The sequence below is a fragment of the Hyposmocoma kahamanoa genome, unplaced genomic scaffold, assembly GCF_003589595.1.
Source record: "Hyposmocoma kahamanoa isolate Upper Pololo Valley unplaced genomic scaffold, ASM358959v1 100021, whole genome shotgun sequence".
Lineage (NCBI taxonomy): Eukaryota > Metazoa > Arthropoda > Insecta > Lepidoptera > Cosmopterigidae > Hyposmocoma > Hyposmocoma kahamanoa.
The window spans coordinates 8,268,693-8,292,919 of record NW_020653200.1 but is presented as its reverse complement, the minus strand read 5'-3'; the positions used below and the strand labels follow the sequence as shown (position 1 = coordinate 8,292,919).

At 35.1% G+C, this 24,227-nt stretch overlaps 1 protein-coding gene across 1 annotated transcript in view; it reads right to left on the bottom strand.

The window, feature by feature from the left end:
- LOC113239804 (glutamate receptor 1-like) overlaps positions 1–24,227 on the bottom strand; it is a 187,316-nt gene that overhangs the window by 40,872 nt on the left and 122,217 nt on the right. The window contains exons 3-4 of the mRNA XM_026476946.1: positions 6,512–6,639; positions 3,265–3,394 (exon numbers count right to left, since the gene is read on the bottom strand). Coding sequence (XP_026332731.1) covers positions 3,265–3,394; positions 6,512–6,639 — 258 coding nt within the window. The remainder of the gene's footprint in view (positions 1–3,264; positions 3,395–6,511; positions 6,640–24,227) is intronic.

Here is a 24,227-nt window from a genome sequence, read left to right as displayed (position 1 = left end):
ATATATATATATATATAAATTAACTATATATATATACAATTATAAATTAACTACAATTAATTATAAATTTAATTAATTATATGTATGTATATATATAAATATATATATATATATATATAATTATAAATTAACGCACATACAAGGTTGTTAAAAAGTATATCATAAATTCGGTTTCGTGAAAAGTTGTAAAACGAGCAAAAGTGATTTAGAAGCATCCCTGCTTGTGTCTACGGAAGAAAATTGGAAAGTTAGATATTATATTTTTAAGGTATCTTGGACAGTCAAGGGAAAGTTTTTATTACAATTTTGTATACCTATCATTTTTTATGTGAAATTTCTTGAAGACAGTTGAAATATCAATTGTGATTCAAAATCACATCCAAATGTACTTGAATGAGAAAAATATCTTTAATGAGTTATCACTACATATACATACATTTCCGGGTAGGTGTCTGTTCATTTCTCAATTCCAAAATTTACCTGTTTTGCTTTGCAGTGGGTCTGGCTAAAGTCAATATTGAAAACTAAATGCAGTCACATGCATGAACACGTGTATTAATTAATTACTACGAATATTTATTTCATTTCAATTACGCTTTATGTTTCAAAGCGTAATTAAACTATAACTAAACGTTTCTCAAAATATTATGTTTTGTCACTCTATTCAATCTATTTTGATATTTATAATGTATATCAATACAATGGTTTTCGGATGTTGCTGGGGCTGCCACGATTCTGCAATGCGTCAGGCATGTTTACTCCGACACATACGAGTGACGTTTATGCCATTATGTGTAAAAGTCAGTCTTATTGCTCTGTAGGTTGCGTACCAGCTCCAACCCTGTACTGGAAGCGATTCTCAGTAGACGCAACTCGCCTTCTATGTGGCAGCTTTTTTCGCCTCGCGTATGAAGCATAATTTGTTCTTAAACTGTGTTTTAATTTAATTTCTTTTTTTTAGTATTGCTAACATATTTTTTAAAAATCAACATTGTTTACTAACAAACTAGACTATTAGTAGTAAAATTTATTATTATAATACACGCGACTGTATTACCTTCCCCTCGAAATTAAGGCTTACAACATCTACCCGTTTTAATTGACACTGGACTAGAATTTTAATGAGGTTGGATACCTAAATAAATATAATACCTAACCAAATCCGTAATTGGGGCTCGGGAATAAAAACTTTTGATATATATCACAATGATTATAACAATGATAGTGGTATTAATGACTGCATAAAATTTTAAAATTTTCCCTTCTATTCGCAACACATGTACCTCACGTAAAGTTACGGGGAAAAAATCCACCAAGTGATTAATGTTTCGATCGACGTACGGTTTGTGACGCGTCCGGTTTCAATGACGTGCTAAGCCCTTTTTCCCTAATGAGGGCCCGGAGACATCATTACTGTGTCTGTTAGTACGTCGTTTATGTGTTTCTGTGTGATCTGAGCTACATACAAACATTGTTATTCAGTGGCACGTGAAATTTGGCAAGATTGGGGTTAGGTCGTAGATTGTATCGGAATTGTTCTGGCTTGGGTCATGTGGAGCCCTTTTTAATCTTTGCTCTGCGGCTAACTTCTTTATCTGATCGAGTTAGTGAACTGTGTGTGAAGCGTTGTTTATTTCGAGAGATAGTAGCAATGCCTCCTGACGGACTCTCTTATTGCAATGAATACCTAAACCACGTAACACCCGAGGTCTAATGTAAAGAATGCTTGAATAGAGTCTTAAAAGGAGTTTACAGTAAGTACTTGGTTTTTGGTGTATGTTACATTTACGAAATGAGTCGTCTTTTCATCGTTTGAATGTTTCCTTTAGTTCAGGACTACATCGATTTAGAGTAGTTTGTTGCCACCTTGTTTGCATCGTACGTAGGTTATGTTTAAAACATAGTGACGACAAATGTCTATTTATTTATTTTTACCCAAACCACCATGTTACCACTTAAATTAAAAAAATAAAATCCATTAAATACATCTTCCGATATCTCATCGCACACCTCGCATTCTGGAGCTGGAGCTATGAGAGCATTCAAGTGCTTGAGTACCTGATTAAGGGGTGAATGGAGTGGGAGCGTGTCACAGACTGTGGATCAGGGCACAGCGAAGAGGTAATATCTGCACAGTATAATAAGTAGGGCAACTCCCGCCTATTCGTCGAGTAAATGCCTACACGTCTCTAGAAGCGTAGGGTTATATTATTATTTTAGTTGCACCTACAGGTTGTAAACATGATTTAAAAAAAAGGTGTTCATCATATTTTTTTCGTGATGTATTTGAATAATCTTTGTTAAATGCAGTTAGTACGTACGTATTGATATTTGTATACCAGCACCGTGGATTGGTATCTTGATTATGGAGTGTGATTATGAAATAGAAATAAAATGCTGAACAATTTTGAATTTGAGGCCCTTGTTCAAACTACCATAAACACGCCAATAAGAATGTTCACTATTTGACGTCATTTTTTAATCGATTTCAAAAAAGGAGTAGGTTTTTTTTCCTTTTTTTGTATGTATGTTACGCGATAACTCCGGCCTTTGTAAACCGATTTTGATGATTTTTTTTTTGTTGGAAAGAGGATACCTCAGTAGTCGTCTCATTTAGATTTGAAGAAAATATTCCACCTAAAGGGTGGCAAACTAGGGGATGAATCTGATTTCCCGAACTTTCCGTAACCGAAAGTAATTCCACGAACTTTTGAGGTCGGTTTTTTAGTACTCTGTATTGAGATTATTAAACACACAAATGTACCTGAAAATTATATAATTTTCAGGTAAATTTGCTGTACCTATTTTGGTGGCAGTTTCAATTATTTAAATATTGTGGAATGTTAACATGAAGTATTATTTAACATTCGAGTGAAGTAACCTATATAATAATTGACGCGAATACATAAATAATAAAAATTGTCAACAAAATTGGGTAGAGAAAACAAATCTGAAAATTACCCAATTAATGGCGCGTGTGATGACCCGCGCTATGCAACGCAAGTGTATCGCGAGATTATGAAAATTTGTGCGTCCGTACACGGCGCGCAGCGGGCGTGCACTCATACAAGCCGCGCTGCTACGTTTGTGTGGAGGTACCATACTCATTATACTAAGATTCCTGTGAATGCGGCGAAAATTGCTAGGCGCTGCCAATCATGTGCCGCAGGTCACTAATTTGGGCAGTCTGAATCGCCTCGATGAAAATGGTACGCCAAGCTAAAATTAAATTTACATTGTAAATAATAAATTGGTCATACGTACCATCATGCGAATCGTAGAGGTAAATAATATTCTTCCAGCCGTAGTAGCTGATGACATCCATAACAGCGTGATGATAGTCAGGTCGCATACTCACTGCATAATCAACAAGACCCGATGTTGGAGGAAGAACCTGAAAAAGTACTATTGGTTGTATTCCGATAGGTCGAACACGTTAACTAATTGTAATTATTTTTAAAAGAGAATTTTGTGCTCTATTTTTTGCTGTTTAAAACGGATATTCGAAGATTTGTCTCTTAGCCGCGTTTTAGTTAGTGGACGGCAGTTTTATTTTTAAGGATTTCGTGACAAAAGTGACCAATATTATTTAAAAAAAAGTGACAGTGACTATATGCAAAGAAAAACTCCTTCAATCTGACTGAATGAAACTATTTTTTCGGATCTAGCAAGCAAACTAACGTTTCGGGTCCTTTACAGGTACCATCATAGGTAACATTTAGTCTCTGTAAAAGGGACCGATACATTGGTTTGTTTGAAAAAAGCAAATGTACCTGATTTAGATGCGAAAAAATTTAAAATTTCATTTCCTGTGTATAACAATCGCGAACATTTTAGAACTCGGTATTTCGTTGCCTTACTTTCTCATACTCGTATCTTATAAAGAGTGATTATTCAAAAGAGGGCAAAATTATCAGGGAACCAGTGCAATATTTTATAGATCTCTTTAAAAAAATTATGTATATCTTTAAATGTAAGCAGCCTCGCATTTGTTTAAAGGATAATTCTTGAAATTCAAAACATGATGTAATTTCATTATCTCGTAGACTAGGTTGAAATTTTCAATAATAGAAACAAAGACTTTCAAATTTCTCAAAATAGGTAATAAAAAGAAATCAGGTACGTTTATTTTTATCTTAAAACGGAATTTCACTGAGGAGTGATAGAGAATATGTAAAACCGCGCCACAAGGGAAAACAGGATAATAGTAGGTGTAATAGTATCATTTAGGTAAATACATATTGCTTCCGTGTAAATAATCGTCATACGTTATTGAATATAAAGTTAAAGAAATAGGGGAAAACCTAAGAACATAAAACTTATATGTACGAAAAAATACCGCTGTTGCAAACACGGAACAAAAAAAAAACAATGAAAAGGCCTCAAGCCTCGATTACTATCACAACCGCTGTCGCCAAAACTCACACATCCATAATTTTAATCGCTATGAAATCTTGGTAATGGTCGTAGTTCCTAAATTAAAATGAAGTAACAATTGTGGACTGTTGATATAATTTAAACTTATAACTGCCTCCTACTACTATATATAATAATTGCTCTGGGTTTCCAAAATCCTCTTATTTACAACTTTTAATTAGGTTTATTTACGATCAGCCATTTCCAAGTACGTCCAATACAGAATAAACAAGTTGAACTATTGCTCGCTAATTAACACTCGCGTTCTAACTTTCTAGTGAGAAGCAGCAGAAAGTCAAGAACTTTTAATTTTTTTATTAAAACCGGTCTTCCTTCTAATTAAAACATTTAGTATTTCGGGGAATTCACAATATGAAAGCGACTACTGCGGAATCATGCAGGTCTCAGATAAGATTAAGACAGTTAATTAAGTTTAATTTGGTGCACTTCGCTCACAAGGAAAGTCTTGTAAAAGTATGTAGAGATGAAATCTGGCGTACTATGTCCCGGATTTAGATCTACAAATACAGATCTAATACTGATTAAAGGAAAGTCAAATCTGGGAAATTATATAAATACAACATAACTTTTGAGGCTTGTGTGAGCAGGACATACGGTACGAAAATAAAAAACTTTTACGTGTTATATGTATATGTATATGTAAAACAGAGCCTTTTTTTAAATGGAACAGTATGGAGAAATCCAATACCATACAGGAAACAAGGAAACTATCTTAGGAGCTATTGAGTCTTATTTTCTGAAAACAACTTTTAGTCAATTTTTGATAAAAAAGCCTGTGTTGTCCATAAACATGAATTAAATTGATAATTTTTTATGTTGATCGAGTTTCATGAAGACTCAGACTCAGCGACTCAGTTTTATGAAGAAATCATTTCATTATATAAGACGAAAAAATCGGGACAGCTGAAGTTGGTCAAATTTCATAAAATATTATTTCATACAAAATGAATAAAGTTGACGATTTTTTTTAAAGTTAAAAGAATCAGTTTCTTAAAATAAATATTTAATACTCGTGTTATTTCGGAGTTCTACTGCTACTAAAAAAAGAACTTACTACCTACCTTACCTCTACCTACCTTATTCCCCGACTACTAAACGAGTTACCGTTAGAATTTTGTAATTCTATAACAACCACTAATATAAAAAGTAAACTTCAAAAGTCATTTTGATACTAAAAAAAAATACTTTGTAAACAGCTTAATCAATTAAGATAAATTTGATTGTTTCTAAATGTATTTATCCAATTTCTGTATAATGTTTTTGGTTAATGATAGATTATTTTATGCAAATTACCAAAACTTTTCTGTTAGCAAATTGAACATATAGATTTTGTGGATACCGTTCGCATTACCACGAACCTTAGTGGTCTAAAATGCGACTAGAAACATTGTTGTGTAATACGTTTTAAAAGACAAATAAAAAAATTGAAACAAAGTATCTACTAAAGCCAAATTTTCAGAAAATACATCCGCATAATTTCTGAAGTGTACACAATATTGTGGTAATAAATTATTGTGCTGATTATAATTATGCACAAAATGCGAATGTAAATTGTGTTAATACAGAACGGCGAATAAGGAATTACAAACGAGACTCTATAAGAAGCTCGAAGTCGAAGACTGAGGGCATTTGGAGTCGAGGTTCGTAATACTCGTACCATACAGGCTAACTTTTTTATATAATATCAAGTGACATTACGTGATATCAGTGACGAACAAGTCGTGCGCCTGGTGATAAGCGACACGCCTGTCCGTAACAGTTGCAGTGGCACTTAGAGTTTAAATTTCAAAGATCTGAGGGGCACTGTCACTGCACCCGTCACCCCGAGACCTAATAAGTTGACAACTCTTACCCTTCCAAATCGGAACGCAGTAATGCTCATATTACTGCTTGGCGGCAGGAATAGGTAAGGTGGCAGTACTTCTTTGGACGAACTCTTTCACAAGGAGCTCTACTGTATATTCGGTATTAAAATTAATATAATAAACATAGTTTTTAAGGGGATTTATGATTAAGGTCAAAAATTTAACAGGAAGCTTACGGGCATAAAGCGACATATAGCAGTAAAAGTTACCTTTTCCGGAAACCACGGGGTTACAAATGGCATCTGAAAAGTGTTGGTGTAAGAATGTAAAATGTCGAAAGAGTCAGGCGTTACTGCTCCCAGCATTGCGATCACTCCGCGAGTGAACTGGTTACAAACTGAAACAAAAAATACATTGTTGAAGATAAAAAAAGAAACATATTATATCTAATTACCAATGAAATAATACGATACGGATAAATATAGATAAATTAATCGTGTATAGGAAATATTTTTGTATGAGTAACCATTGTGATTGGTTCCAAAACCTTAACCAGCGTTAATGCCAACTCGATAAAGAGCATTATGAATCAATCTTATATTGATCAAAGTTGAATTAAGCAGTAAAATTATTAGACGATCGGCATTACCGCATCTTCTTGCGTGACTTGCCAGATTGACCATTACTAACCCGTGGGGCGTGGTTGCTAATGCTGCATACAAAGTGTATCAAGAGTCAAAATATTCGCAAAAATTACGCTATTAATTGTAGCTTTTAAATTTTTATACTCATAGCCTCCTATATAATAAGCGTTAGAAGCGTAGGAGAAATGATTACGTCATTATAGAAGGCTAATACATCCCACCGTTGCGCTTTCGGTTCTCTTTTCTTTTTTACTAAAGAAAAAAGTTTAAAAAACGCCCGAACGCATCTCCCTCCTTAATCCGCACAGGATTGCGCAATAAGTTCCTGTTGTGATGTTCAGTTTCTTCCGTATTTATGAGAGGACCTGATGTTATAATACGGAATCGAAAACCGTATTTTTGCGAAAATACGGTTAACGCTGTCCTAAAACGACACAACAAAATTTGTTTACTCGTTATTTTGATTCCGAGAGCTGACTCATCTCATTGTTAATTTAATAATGTTCACCTGATTAATGATACTTAGAGACTATTTATGGTCTGACGATTTTATCCAATTATTATTCATTTTAATCCCATATGTACACTTAATAATATGAAAACAAGTAGTTAAGAGCACAAAAAACTTACAAGTAGAGTACAATTGCGAGAAATAATAGATGTAGCCGTGACACGTAATATTACTTAACGTTGTTTCAGATTATTTCAACAAGAAGTGTGCAGCATACTAATGCGACGACGGTATCCCCGAATATTCAGTGCAAAATTTTGCGCTGATACAGGAACAAGGATAATAAACTGTTATTAGCAAAAGGCTTTGATTTATTTCAAATTTCCTGTAACGCATACCGATGCTAACTCTAATATTTCGTACTTAGGGTCAAGCTCAAAATTGCATAAAGTATTCTCAAACATTTACTTAATTAATATTCGTTATTCGATCTGGGAATACTAATTCCCCAAATGTTAACAGTTAGCGATAAAAAGTAGACCGTTCACGATCCCCGCCTCAACCACTATTAACAATTCAATTGTGGGTTTTCTAAGTTTCGTAGGGAATATTGAATAGAGGGACGAAATCATCTTTCCTGCCACGCACGCATTAGCGCTCTCAGTACTTCCAAATATTGTTGAGGGTATTCGTGTTGGAATATGGATGTGGTAATAAAAAAAAGCAAATATCGCTTGGTCTGGCCGCAGGGAACTGAGTGTTATGCCGGTCACGTCTGGCCGGCATCACGGACCGGCTCATACACTCGCAGATACTTTGCCGGCTCTAAACTGTTAGCTGTTATGGGTGTTACAAAACTTTATAACGGTTTCTTTTTGTTTCATTCGCCTTTGTAGGATGTTATGTTAATGCTACGCCACTGTTTGTTTAAACTTTACGAAACTACAGCTTTTGAGACGACGAGCGGTGTTTAGCACACAAACGGCCCTCTGGCAACTTATCTGATTCTCGTCGAATTCTCTTATTGTCTTTAGTTTTACGCTGTTCAGTGTACACTAAAACATTATGTGACCGCTTACTATCTGAAATGTAGTACAAAGATGTGCCGTGAATTATTTCTCCAGATTACAAATACGCCCGAAATATTAACTAGATAGATACAGATGGCAGATACGGCAGCTCGTTAAATGTTGACTGAGGAGTCAAGCAAACATTTATTACGTAAGTTAATGTTGTTGCTTATATAAAACTTGCTTATTTTTACACGCGACCTTTCAAACGACTGAATATAACTTGTTCTTCATGAAACTAAGCTAGATTATGTTTGAAATGTAAGTGGTAGGTAAGTAAAAACTATATTCGTCTATACGAATAGGTATATACCTATTCTGTACCTATAAGTACAAATGAAAACAATAGCATTTTATTTTCACCCGTATAGTATTTACGATGCTATTTCATCACTTTTTTGCCTATAATAACAAACCACGATCTGTCGTAAGTACTAAAACCGATGTGTACACATAGAGCTGAATAAAGCCTGATCTTTGGACGCTGTTTCGGAAATGACTCGCCGTCTATCTAACCACACCTCGGAGAGCACATTTTATCGATTTCAGATTATTCGGGGAAGGAAAAGTGCAGTCCTAGGATTACCGTATTTCTCGTGCAACTTCTGTAGAGTCACTGCAGTGGGAGAAATCAGATATGTAGCAATATCGATGTTCGTAACCCAAAATGTGTAAGACGCCTTGATTTAGGAATTTTACACCCATAGGAATCCAGTCATTGGGGTCGACGATGAAAATGATTTACTGTCTAGATACGACGCTATGTAGCCCGTACTGCCTTCACATGAATGTAGGTTTATGGTTCCGGGCTGCAACGGACAACTTGCTTACTCCGACGTAGTGAGCTCATAACTAGCTCGTTTTCTTTGCTGCGGCAGAGAAATTGCAATTCTGATGGGAATTTTACACAAAAGAAGGCTTATTCTTAACTTTGCAAATTCTTATTTCCCGTGTCTTATTTTGCAAGTTCTAATTTAGATTTTTCTCCGCACAGTCGCCGCTTCTACCTTCCTTAGACGTATGATGTTGCTTTAAATCGTTATTTGAAAGACAATACACCTAATTAATATAAAATGTCATTGGTTCAGTTTGGTCAGTGGTAACTGAAACGTTTCAATGGGTGTATAGCATTGCTCGATCCACTTATGGTTGACCCCGACGTCGCCACGCCGTATCCGGCAGACTGTGCCTACATTAAATGATTATCATTACAGATTTCTTACCACGGTATGAGTCCTTTTACTTGTTTGATGTTTCGGGACGGTTATACGCTCTATGATCACGGAAAACTGAGCACGAGTTCTTTTATTTTCCCGATAATTCGGAACGGTTACACGCTTCATGGTCACTGATTGACTCAACACGGGTCAATCGATTGTTAATTGGTCATTACGTCTGTAATTAGTGAAAATCATTTAATGTTCACGAAGGTCTTAAAATCTACATGCCTTTATTACTACATTGCAATTTAGGCAAATGCTAGCAGGATTGTACTTTGATAGAGACTTTGGTCTCTCAGCTTACATTTAAAATTTGGTACTACGTAAGTTATCATTAGCAATTTTTTATTAAAGCTCTGCAGCCATTGTTTAATTCTCAACTCTTTTTTAGAACGTGAACGTGAAAATGTGGTAGTATGTTACTACCAATGGAAGATTGCGGCACGGCAGCGTAGCTTCGCTTTTATATCGGCTGAGCCGCGTGCCGTAAACATTCTTGTAGACCCGAATAACTGTGCCAACCTATTACCAGTATCCCCATGCTGTGCATTGTACCCGAGATGCCTTTCCACACTATTAGTTGAATTTCCAATGAGAATTCGGTCTCCACTTTTTGGATTGAACTATGTAAAGTCAGATGCTATTCGTTTATCAAAAACCATCTCGGAATATCTCAGGTTTATTGTCTTTGAAAGCTGCACAAAATAGTAAACGATGACGTGACATTTAAAACGACAATATAAGTTTTGAAATATAACATGATCTGTATTGTGAATTACTAAACGACGTCTTCAATATCTAAGTTACTTTAATATTTACTTTGTACTATTAAAGTAATTTATTAAAATAATTGTACTGTTTCTTGTACTAGAATAACATCAGCAAATATATAAACCCATATCTATAAACATTAAAATCATAAGCAAGTTTATCTTGTAAAGATTTGAACTGAAGGTATGTACAACTTTTTTATACGTGAAATTATGAGGTGAAAGATTACTTTTGCGTGAAATAATTTTTCTCATAATCCTTCCATTGTTACCGTTCGTGTAAATTCAAAATTAAATCTCCTCGTATTTTGGCTTCACCGGTTTTTGTAATGTTAATAATGAATATTTTAATTAAATTTTAATACGAAGATTATGGTTAAACAATGACGTTGATGATAGCATTTAAGCATAAAAAATAACGATTTACAATGAGCGATGAGCTAACAGATAGTGGTACACTTAAAATTACTGTCATTAGAGTACTACACCAATAGCAGGAGAATCTACATGTTTAGTAATAAAATATATAGTAATACCTACAATTCTGTAAGATTTTTAAGTGATGATTTAATCTAGAATACGAGTATTCCTACGAACAACTTTTGTTACATGATATCCGTCTGAAATTACGAAAACCATTACCATGGATTGGCATAAGATACTTTTCTTTGCTTTTTGTCATTTATTACTTTAGTAAAATATTACATGTGTTGAGCAAGAACTCAGATATCGATAGTAAATTTAAAAAAATAGGTAAATAAGCGATCGAGAAAGATTACGTATCCCTCGGTAAAGCGGGTGGCGGGGTCATTGCCCTTGCGTGGTGCATACGACTTGAGACAATTTTGCAAAACTTTACTAGATACAATTAGCCAGAATATTGAACAGTATAATTTTTTTAGTATTTTAGATGATTTAGCATTATTTCTAATATTAATTTCCAAAATATGGCGAGAACGCAAATCAACACACTGTATAGTTTGTATAGAGTGTTTATCGTTAAGCTTTAGTGGGGAATTATGACCCAATGAAACCTAGTGGTGTAAAAATATTATTTGAGACAAGTTAAGTTTTTTATCTTATCTAAAAGTTTGCTCACAGAGCTTTATTTTCATTTGAATTACAATCTATGTACCAAGTTGTAGTGAAATCGGTTAACAGAAAGTGGATGAAATTCAACAAACCGGTTCATCTCCTTATTTGCCATACTTAGAGGTCGAATATTTTCTTTAAATTTTAATGGGACCACTATTGAGATATCATCTTTAAAAAAAATGGGTAACAAATGTCGAAGTAATCGCGTAATACAATCACACAAAAAAACAAATAAGAACTTCCTCCGTTTTTCAAGTTGGTTAAAAATATAGTATCTTCATTGTGACTTGATTTTATTCGCTCTTCTGTAATGATTACTACAAGTTAATTACACAAATAAATCTAGTATTGTTTGTGTAGTTTAATTTTAAATGTGTATTCTACTATAAATTGGGGGTTCTGTCCCGACAGGATGTAGCACAGTCATATTGTCAACGTACATGGTCTGTGGGCGAACAGTGGGTAAATCCTGTCTCCATTTCTAACAGTTTTGGTTGTGAATTTAAAATATTATGATTTAGTAATTATTGGCAGTGACCGAGTCATTGTTCTATTAATATTACCCTCAAAGAACATTGGCGAAATAATTGTTGAAAGAATTTTTAGCGACTTCAAATATCAAAATTACGTATCTGATTAAAATAAACTCATTCGGTTTTTCAAACTGTAGTAAAGGCCTGTCGAAGTCTGGAAATAAAATAATATTCAAATTAAATTCAAATGATTAATTAGTATGTAACCTAGACTTATATCTACACAGATTAACTACAACCGTCAGTTTCTTAATTTCTTATCGTTAAACACAAAAAGATGTGGTCAAGATCAAGTACCTAGGCTGCACTATAACCGATACCAACTCTAGGGAAGATGTCTATATAGACATCCGCAATTAGCACACTCTACGATGTAGGCAGCTCTACACAAAGTGTTGGTGTCCAAACTTCTGAGCTGTCCAGCCGAAATTCGGATCTACACGACAGTCATAAGTCTCATTCTTACATACGGTTGTAAGGCTTGGACACTCACACTTAAAGAAGAGAACAAACTCCTGGTGAGTGAGAGAAAGGTTTCAGGAAAATATATGGGCCAGTCCAATGGGAAAACGGTAGCCGAGAGCCCGCACTAACGCTGAAATAGAAGAGCTCGTCGCCCAGTCAAACATCATCGGCGAAACCAAAACGCACAGACTTTGCTGGCTGGGCCATTTAGAACGGATCGGAACATGATGAGAACCTGTCTGGGTTGACCTACTGGATGGAGACCGGTTGGTAGTCTCAGGTTCCACTGGAGCGACGCCGTGGAGGCAGACCTACGCGAGTCACAAGTTATCAATAGGCGAGAGACTGCACAAGACTGAAGAAATTGGCATCATCTCATTTCAGAGACCAGGACACCAGCGGAGTAAGTAAGTTAACGTTAAGCAACATCTGACCGCCTAGAATTTTCAATAACTATGCATAGATAAGTCCGTCACAATTAAGTTAGTTTATGTAGTAACAAATGTACTGATTCGACCGATTTGAAATTAGAGTAATCTCTACTTTATCACAGAAAATAAAGCAGATAATTAATTAACAAAAGAGTAACAAAAAAGTTCCCGATTTCAGGAATAAATGGCATTTTTGACAAAAAATAACCAGGGTGTGGTATGCATTAACTCGCTCTTCTTTTTTTATGGCTTTACTGTTTTGTTATGTATTGTATTGTATTGTATGTTTTCATGTAACTTTCGTCCAACCAACAAACCCACGGCACGAGTCGGTTTTTTTTAACTCTGATAAAGATTTCCGTACTTTATTTTGATATAATAATATACCGAATTATTTTATTCGCTTATGTAAAACATAACTTCCAAAACTTCAAACTGGAATATTTTCAACTCTCAGAATAGTAAACCTAAAATCAAATTCATTCAGGAATTCAAAATCTATATTTTTTCATATTTTTCCTATAAGACAAACCAATTAGGTCAACAAAAATTCGAATGGGAGTTTACCATTGCTCTGCAAATTTGTACTAGGTACTTATTTCATTATTTTTCAAAAACTAGAAAAACAAACTCAACTCATCATGTCCTGCTTTAGTAAACAATTGACGGGTTATGGTTACTCACCTTTTTATTAGATGACTTTTATTCATTTCGATGAAATGTTTATGTAAACGCAATATGTGATTACTATTATTGATTCGTATAGATTTATTTTTAATAGATTCGATATGTTTTATATTTTCTGCTACACTGCTACTATTTGTGGAATTCCCGTAGTAAAATTTGTATTTAGGCTACCTTGGCTCAGTTTCTATATACATATATCTTCCAATTAGTAAACAAGCAGACATATCTAATTTCACTATGTTTTTAGGGACGGTTCTATTCATCAATACGAACAATTATATGTATGAGAGTGAAACTTTCGTGAAACATCAATTGTCCCATACTAGATAACGCACACAACGCATACGCACATACTAATAGTCCCGCTCTAGTTTAATCCTGTATCGCGGGTGCCAAGGACATACAAACCACAAAGTACACCCAAATTCACGAGAGAAATAAATGTAGGCCGTACAAATATTTCTCCTGGCCCGGTGATCGAACCCGGGACCTCTGCGTGGCAGACCGGCATGGTAACCGTTCGGCCGTGGAGGCAGATAAACAACTACAAAATGCTTTATAATTTAATTTTTAAATTAACATGGACGCGCAGTCGTCGTTAATTAAATCTCAACTTAGATTATCCTGTTTTAGACTGCTTACTCATTAAAAGTTAGTGTTTGGACTTGTTTTGCTTAGATTTCGTTCATGTCTTGTATGCAAACCTTAACGAGCAAGTCACTCAAGGTTTAGGTGGGATCTGATTTATTTACCACTAGGAACATCTGTTCCAAGACACAAGTGCCTAAATGATACTTTGAAGTTGTCAAATTATCGCGTACTTACTTTGCTAAGATTGGGTCTCAGGCGCGCCGCCATTCTGTTGGAAGTTTCACTAATTAGTATTTGTCACTCGCTCTTGTGGTGCCACTAATTTGTGAACTTGATCGTGCAGGCAACCTCTTCGTTATTTTAGTATTGTAAGTGTAAGCGATAGTAATAAATAACTGTCAAGTTTCACCAGAATAAAAATAATAAGGGTATACTATTGTTAATTTGGTGCGTAGCTCTACCGTGTTTCAATTACACTACCTTTAACAATGACATTATTATTATTATACGAAATTATTAATTTATATCTGTAGCCATAAACAGATAAAGAGTTCTGTCGTGATGGTCTTTAAAAATAAACATTTTATAGTAATAATAATAAGTGATTATTAAATCACGTTTGAAGAAAATAAAACCACATTGAAAGGATTTTTTGCATTTTATTTCCGCACATGTAACCAAATACTGTCGAAACTCAAAATGGAATAAGACGACACGATTTGAAAGTTGAAATAAATTAGAAATGGCATCAATAAATTTATATTATCGTTTACAAGTGGATAGCTTAATATTATGCATAAATCATATTATTAGCAATAAGATCCATTCCGCAATTTTTTTTTACTTCCAAAATTTATTTTCTCAATTACACTATTTTTGAGTTAGGACACTAGTTAGTTTCATGTGCTCTTTATCAACACGTATTGTGTATTTTGTGTACGGCTTTCCCATATTCAGCCAATTGCTTATATTACGATTGAGCGTGTGTGCAAAGGCATTTGAAATTCATTAATTCGTCAAGGGAGTAAACCAAGCTAGAACACTTGCCAGAATTCGTATAATACGGATTTAATTCCCGAGTAGGACCTCTGAGTCGTGAACATGAAACAGAGGAAACGAGCGAAAAGTGACCACACTCTGATGCGCAATACAAAGATTAAATTGAACCTGGCATGTTGCCACATACACCAATACAAATGAAATATTTCAATGTTGTGATGATTTCGTAGCTTTGAGCATAAGCACATCTGCTTGCCGAAATGCAGGTGGAAATTGTATAAGAGCCATTGTAAATTTATTCCCTTAGTTATGCTAAGATAGCTGACACTGCCACTGTGTACATTAGTGTGTACTCAATCTTAATGTGTTGTAAAAGTGACAAAAATACGTTCGAAATAAATCTGGTATATCTTTTTCATATCAAATAGAGTATAGTCATAATTGGCATCACACTTGTGATTTTTTTTAAATGTATTTCATTCCATCGATCTAAAGGACGCCTGAAGCGATTAAACGACACGAAAACACTTTCATCGCCCTAATGTTGCTATTGAAGTAACAGTCGTAAAAACTTGTTTAGTATATTATTTAATTATTATTATTTTGTTGTTACCCTACCACATATTAATTTTTATTTACAGTTTTAAGTAATTATGGAGGTACATTTTCTTCTAATCACACTTAACACGCAAATCCTAAAATTCGTAACAACGAATTTATCTAAATAAATTAGCTAAGTTAGGTCGTCTATGATCTCTATAGACCACAGACACACTGACTATTCTCACCTTTCCTTAGAGAAAAAAAAGAGAAAGATGGAATGAAGAATGGTTGTGAGTCGTGTTTGTCGGTTGATGATTATAATGGCTAGTTGTCAATAATGAATTATATTCGTAATTAGTCCGAGATAACAATGTAGTTTCGTCCTCTCTTGCTCCTTGAACGCGAAGTTTTAAAGATACCATAAAAACAAAAAACCAGCATCTGGCAAAACTAATAATAACAACACTAATTGTGTGGAATTGTAAATTCAAAAGTTTTCAATAACTTTCTTAAGGTGCCTAAAAGGAAGATTGAAGAGTAGATAAACTGGAAAAAAGAATAGCTAAATATAAAAAGAAGGTTGAAGCATTAAAGGGTTAGTGTTTATAGTAACAAATACAAAAATTATGATAGTGCTCGGCCTAATTAGCAAAGATCACTTTAGGTGTAATTAATAAAGATCAATTTAATACGTACTCAAGGGCGTGAGAAAGTTTTTCTCTAAAATTTTTTAAAGAATATGAGATACGTACTTTCCGTTGGACAGCTAAATCTCACTATAGTGTGATTGAATTTTAGGAACTCTTTTTATATATGACGATATTGCACTCTATTCGTGGGATGGAGGTGGCTCACACTGTAACATGTTTAACGCATAATTACTGGTGGATAAACTAACTATTCTAATGTAGATACAAAAAACGTTTGCATATGTTTATTTCAGCTCAAACATCAGAGCTAGACCCAGAAGTCTCTGAGTTAGATCCAGAAGTCGCCGAGTTAGACCCAAACTCTCAGAGTTAGATTGAGAATTCCAGGAGCTACATTCAGAAGAGCTCGATAATGAAGTCTTGTCAGCGCTAAGAGAGTCCAATAGTGGCGAGAAGATATAGGTACGCAGAAAGGATTCCCAACCTGATTTTTAATATAATATTATAGGATATTAATATATGGCTTACACAAACAAAATAAAGAAAAACTACTGGAACTTTTACTAGTTCCGAGTAACTGTTAGTTACTCGATGCCCCCAAATTAAACAAGGAATTTAGGCCGCGGCCGCACTACTAAGGCGAGTGCGACGCGCCGGCGATTACGTGAAAACAAACTCATATAAACTTATGTCCGTGGCCGCACTGCAGAAACGACAAGCGAAATTTATTTATTCATATCGTAAAGAAATTTCTAATGTTGTAAAGGTATGAGTCGCTGAATAACTTTATTTAATGCGGACACCCGTCCGCATTAAATAAAGTTATTCAGCGACTCGCGACGACACTTGAATTTCGTACGACAAGCAGCGGTGCGATGCGATTTGTCACGATTTGCGACAAAATATGCGGTGATGTACCTGAGCGGCCGCACTGCCTCGCGGCGTTCGTGCGAAAGAGCGCGACATATTTGAGCAAAGAGTTGCGAAGGAAACACCACACCTCTTTCCACAATACAAATGTGACTATTAGTCGCGTGAGTCGTCAGTGCGGCCGCTACTGATCGCCTAACCTGCCCGGTGCGGCCACCCTTTAAGCGACGTAGAGGCGTCTCGCTTTTGCAATGCGGCCACCTATTTTTTCACGTCGCCGCCGCGTCGCTGTCGCCGTATCAGTGCGGCTCCGGCCTTAGTATTGCTGTTTTAAGTAATCCATGCAAAACGCGTGATAAGCTATTACAGGAGCGACAACAAGAAATAGGCCTAGCAATTGCTAGTGTTTGCCAAGTGATAGATAATTTATCCAGGAAATATTTTGAAAAATTAAATATTATTAAATTAAAAAGTTCAGTGATGTGTCACGACTGCTCAGCAACCTACATTTCCAGTACACTGAAATTCAGCGAAAGCTTATTAATCCGTTTCTGGTCAAAAATGTAGCGGAAAGTCTAAAAGAAAACAAAAGAGAAGCCTATTTATATCCCAACCTCGACGATTCAGTCAAACAGTTTTCGGCAATGAAAAGAGCATCTGTTGTCATTAAACCCACACCAACAACACAAATTAAACCATCACATTCAAAAAACTTCCAGCCTCCCCCGCGCCGTCTGAACTCGAGTAGCCTCATACAACGAGAGGATCGCTCCGAGGGGGAGCCCACCACCGCTATCAACCCCGCCGTTACAAGCATCAAGAACACAGGCAGGTGGGACCCTCGCTCAGCGGCCGTGCCAAATATTCTTAGGGTCGTATTCCAGAACTCTAATCAATACTCAAGTCAGGACTTGAGTATTGCAGTGAGCACTGAAAATCATACTCAAGTCCTAGCCATTAGGATCGTATTTCCAGTGCTTGAAATCATATTCAAGTCTGCTCAAATCCTGACTTGAGCATTGAGTATAGTTCTGGAATACGACCCTTAGACTCTGAGGCACCTTTTGGAGCTAGATTGTATTATTTTATAACTTGCTGGGATCAAATTACCCAAGACCCCACTATTTTAGAAAGGATAAGAGGATACAAGATCCCTCTTACAAGTTTGCCAACACAACGTCACTGGCCACAAAATAATTATTTTAATCAATCTGATAAGAAGATACTGAGTAATGAGGTAGAATATCTCCTAAAACTGGGGGTCATATCTAGATATGTTTTAGATTAAATAATTTAGTTTTAGGTTAAATAATAAGTTTTAGGTTGTTAGGTTAGGATGTTATGAGGTTAAAGGGCAATTTTTATCTAGTATTTTTACTATCTCTAAAAAGGATGGGTCTCGTAACTATATATTAAATACTGTCATTTAAAACTAGAGGATATTCGGACACTGTGTAATTTATTAACGAAGGGAGACTTAATGTGCACTATAGATTTAAAAAACGTATGCTACATACGCCCCATACATCCCACATTTAAAAAGTATCTTAGGTTTCAGTTTGATAGTGCCCTTATATGAATATAATTTGGTTTTTTTTCCCCTTTGGCTTACGTACTGCACCGTTTGTTTTTATAAAACTATTAAAGCCAGTAGGTACTCGTGTATCTCAGAGAAAGAGGCATCCGCCTGGTGGTACATCTAGACGACTAGATTTGTCTTGGCTCATCTCGCAAAGAGTGTATTAGTAATATTAACCCATTAAATAACATCTTATTATGCTTAAGTTTTGTCATAAACAAAGAAAAAAGCAACTTTACTCCATCTAATATTACAGGATTTTTAGGGTTTAAAATAAACTCTATGAAAATAACTTTGTCTCCAACAGATATAAAACGTGAAAAGCTGTTAATAATGGTTAAAAATATTTAAAATTGGACGATTTATTATGAATTAGGGACTTTGCAAAGGTGTTTGGAAGATTAGTATCAGTTTGTATGGGAATATCGTATGGGATTGTTTACACAAAAAATTTAGAAGAAGCAAACTTTATGGCTTTGGAACGGTCGGGGGGAAACTATGATGACACTATGGCTATTGGACGGAATGCTAAAGCAGACCTCGTATGGTGGAGGAATAATATTATGACCAGGTATTGCCACCTAAAACAGTATCATTTTTCTTTAGAGATTTTCTCAGATGCATCATTATCAGTTTGGGGCACTGTCTGTAACGGTGAGAATGCTAAGGGAACTTGGTCTATGGAAGAAAAACAAAATCATATTAATTATCTTGAACTTTTGGCGGCATATTTTGCATTACGCTGTTTTGCCACTGATCTGAGGCAATGTGAGATTCTATTACGGATAAATAATACTACTGCTATTTCTTACGTAAACAGAAGGGGTTCTGTTCAATTTCCTCAATTAAATGAACTCAATTCACACCTTTTCCAGACAGAATTGGAAAAGGTGTGAATTGAGAGAGTTATGGATTTATGCGTCCTACATCAAATCTAAAGATAACTCCGACGCAGATTATTAACCTCGCAGTGTAAATCAGGATACGCAATGGCAATAATCACAATCGACTTTTCAAATAATAATAAACTCTTTAGGATCTCCATCTATTGATTTGTTTGCGTCCCGGTTAAATAAAAAATGTGATAAATACATCTCCTGGCACAGGGATCCTTTCGCATGGAATATTGATGCATTTACTAAAATGTGGAATGGAGGGAATTCTTTTACTCATTCCCTCCATTCTCACTAATATTAAAAGTATTGCGTAAGATCATTGACTTGTAAGTCAATGCGTAAGATTAAGACCGATAAAGCAACAGCCATATTAGTATATCCATTGTGGCCCACTCAAGCTTGGTATCCATTATTAAAATGTCTCATAGTGTCGGAGGTACTTACATTTGGTCCATCTGAAGATCTATTAATGTCTTCTTTCAGATCACCACACCCCTTACATTTTCAAATTACCCTGTATATTATAAGGAGGCAATGAAGAGGAAAATGTTACCTAATGATGCGATTGAGATTATGATAGCATCTCTAGCCAAAAATAGCCTTAAACAGTATGATTCTTGTTTGCGGTAATGATGGGAGTATTGGAAATCTCATAATAAGGATTTACTGAGCACCTCCGTACCAAAGATAATATCATATTTAATGATAATTTTTAAAAAGGAGCCTCTTACCTAACCTTAAATTGCCACCTTATCCTTTCCTTACCCTTAGCCTTATCGTTAATTATAGGTAGCCACATAGGCAATAATGATAGGATAAAACGTTGGTTAAGAGGAGTTTTTAAGCTACGACCTATATATTTATACCTAAATATTTAAGTACTTGGCACCCAGCCACTGTTCTTTCTTACCTTAAACAATGGTACCCCTTAGAAGATTTAGACATAAAAAAACTTACTTTAAAGACTGCTATGCTTAACTACAGGACAGAGAGTTCAGACCCTATCCCTAATCAAATATAATAACGATAAGCTATTTGAAGGAGGCATTGATATTATTCTAACGGATACTCAGAAAACATCAGTACAAGGACATTTTATGAATAAACTGTCTTTACCATTTTTTAACACCAACCCGGATAAATGCCCAGTAAAGACAAAAATGACAAATGATTTTAGACGGATTAGTAACTGTAATAAACTGTTTATTACTATAAAGAAACCCTACCAACCAGCTTCAACCCAAACGATAAGCAGGTGGCTTAAAGTAGTAGTGAGGGACAGTGGAATTGACGTTCATACTGTTTCTTTACATTCGACCTATCACGGAGCATCGTCCCAAGCGTACTGTGTGTGGGTATCACAGCAAATAGCATTTTAAAAGCTATTGGATAGTCCAACAGGTCGTCTACCTTTGCGAGACATTATAACAGACCTCTCATTAATGATGATAACGTACTGAATTCGTTTGCCAGAGCTGTGATATTTCCTAACAATTAATCATTGTAATATTAAGTTGTTAATGAAGAATGTTGATTTACAAAGACTGATTTAACAATATTAGACATTAGTTTAAGAAGCAATGGTGCATTGTGTTATTGTTTTAAACAATTATGTGTGATTTAGAGAATAAAGATTTAAGTTGGTTCTAGATATATATACTCACTCTTTTCTCTAAACATCTTTATTGTTATCTCGGACTAAGTACAAATATAACGATAGGATTAAACGAACTTACCTGAAGTAAAGTTCTATTCTGATTATATAAGGCAAATATAATAAGGAAACTTCCCACCCTCCTCACGGATAACCGCTTTCCTACTATCCCCCTATTATTAAAATGGAATATTACGTAGACGCTGAAGTTAAGACGATTGTTATTAGTGTTGCCAGATGTTGGATTTTTGGTTTTTATGTGTCTTTAAAACTTCACTTTCAAGGAGCAAGAGAGACGAAAGAGAACGAAAGAAGAGAAGAGAGGACGAAACTACATTGCTATCTCGGACTAAGTACTTCATATAATCAGGATAGAACTTCACTTCCGGTAAGTTCGTTTAATCCTATCATATCATTATATTTTTATAATATTTTTCAGTAACTGTTATTGTATTTATTATGTTATTCTTTTGTTATATAATTTCACATACAACATGATAATGAATGAATTTTCCTCTATATTGTTTTTTACATACTACCAACAGATATGACGCGGTAATCACACAAAAAAAAAACAAAAAAAAATGCGATGATGGTGCTAACGCAACGAAAACGATTCTGTTATTGTTATTGTTGTTGAAATTTTTGTCGATTTGACGACCTCAGTGATGCGTGTGCATTGTGTGAGGATCAATTTGGGAACTAAACTTTTTGAAATTTATTCTGTTCTGAGTGTTCTGGATAGTGCTCGGAGTGAATTTCGTTGCTCTGGTAACTTTTGCTCATTAAATTTTTTTATATTTTTATTACCTATTGAATTATCTAAGCTAATATTATAACTGTCTAATATGGACTGTAGTTGTCTGAGAATAAATGATTTTTGATTTGATTTGATTATTACATGACAATAATATAAACCAAAACAAAACGACCAATTTTAGACATTATTATAATGTCGATATCAAATATTAAAACCGAAATTACTCTAATTAAATAAAACACTAAATTGTGTCTGATAATTGACGTACGCTCATATATAGGGTGACGTTTTATTGCCCATCATATAGGGTGATAATCATCATCTCGCTGAACTGTTTCCAGGAGTCGAGTCCCTTCTTGGGAACAACTTCCGCGTATAGGGTAAAATTGTATTGGTGTCATACAAGGTGAAACCAAATCTTTTTCTAAAAACTTGGAGTTTTCTCTTCCCTGGAGCTGCATAATAACATCCCACATTAGAAAGAACCTCCCCCTTTACAGTGATAGATAAAAATAAAAAATAAAAATAAACTAACATAGAGAGGAAGCCTTGGTAGCCTAATTGTTTGATCTAATGCCTCTCAAGCAGAGTGTCGTGGGTTCAAAACCGGGCTCGCACCTCTGTGTTTCTCAGAATTTATGTGCAAAATTTCATTTGAAATTTATCATGAGCTTTTCGGTGAAGGAAAACATGGTGATGAAACCTGTACGTGAAGAAGGTTCACAACCCTTGGAAAACGTGAGAAGTCCCCAACCCGCATTGGGCCAGTGTGGCGGACTATGGCCTAAACCCTCGTCTGAAAGGAGACCCGTGCCCAGTAGTGGGACGTATAAATGGGTTGATGATGATGAATATAGAAAGAGACATTTGTGTTAGACACTAAAGGATTATAATCGTAAGATTTGCTAGTTCGCGCGACAACAAGATAACACGGTAACAACAACAAGTTGGCTGTTCGATAATGTGTATATATTACTTAAGAATAATGCATTACGTTATAAGGGAGCCAGTAGCCAATGTTACTTGAAGACATTTTTGAATGAGAATCGAAATACAAGGCCAAAAAATTCTTTACATAAATATTATTTTACATAACGCTTTGATGTTACACAGGTAGGGCTTTTTAAAGCTAGTCAATTTCATGCCTACCCCGATGGAATACGAATTTTGAAATATTTTCCGACCATAACTTTATGACAGTACACAGAACATATGGGATTGGATATTGGATTTCTCATCAAAATTTCTCGCCTTTGACACGGTGTTAATCATAACAAATCCAACGATGACCCTCACATTGAAATCGATTTAGTGGTTTACGCTCCACATACATTAATGAGGCAATAAACTGTTTTACAGATACTCGGCTGTTCCACAATTTGTGTACACAAATTTAAAATTGTCAATCACTTTTTATAATTAACTATAAAAACCCAATTTGTGTAGTTTAAATCGAACTATGAAAACTTGTTAATTTATCCCTATACCGTGATATGTACATAATTACAGGAGAAAAAATCAAATAAATTCTACGTTTAGTAACGCTGGATCCATCCATAATCTAATCATAAGATCGTGCCAAAAATGATTTGATTATTTGAAAAAATATCAAAACGCTTTTTACGATAGTCATAAAAAGTTCTGGTAACTTTTACTGCGTGCAGGAACAGTAAAATGTTTAAAATTTTGATGTATGTTTTAAAAAATATCATAAAATCGCTTTGTATCTTTAGATATAAAAATAGTGATATCGTAATAGAAATTCACATTAGGATTGTCAAATACCTTTTTGTTTATACATTCACCGCTGTGTAAGTAATGCATACACGCATGCATACACGTATTTTACAGTAGAAATCCTTGTGAAACAGTTCGTCCAGGAAAGTAATGTCACTTTACCTATTTATATCGTCAAGCAGTAATGTGAGCATTACAGCGTTCCGGTTAAGAAAGGTACTGGTTAAGGGGTACTTTTTTTTTTACTCCACCCGATGTCAAGTGGAAAGTGGTATCCAAACGCGAAGGAACCCAGTGCAGCGATGGAATCCTCACTGCACTAGCCGCCTCCACCCTGCCT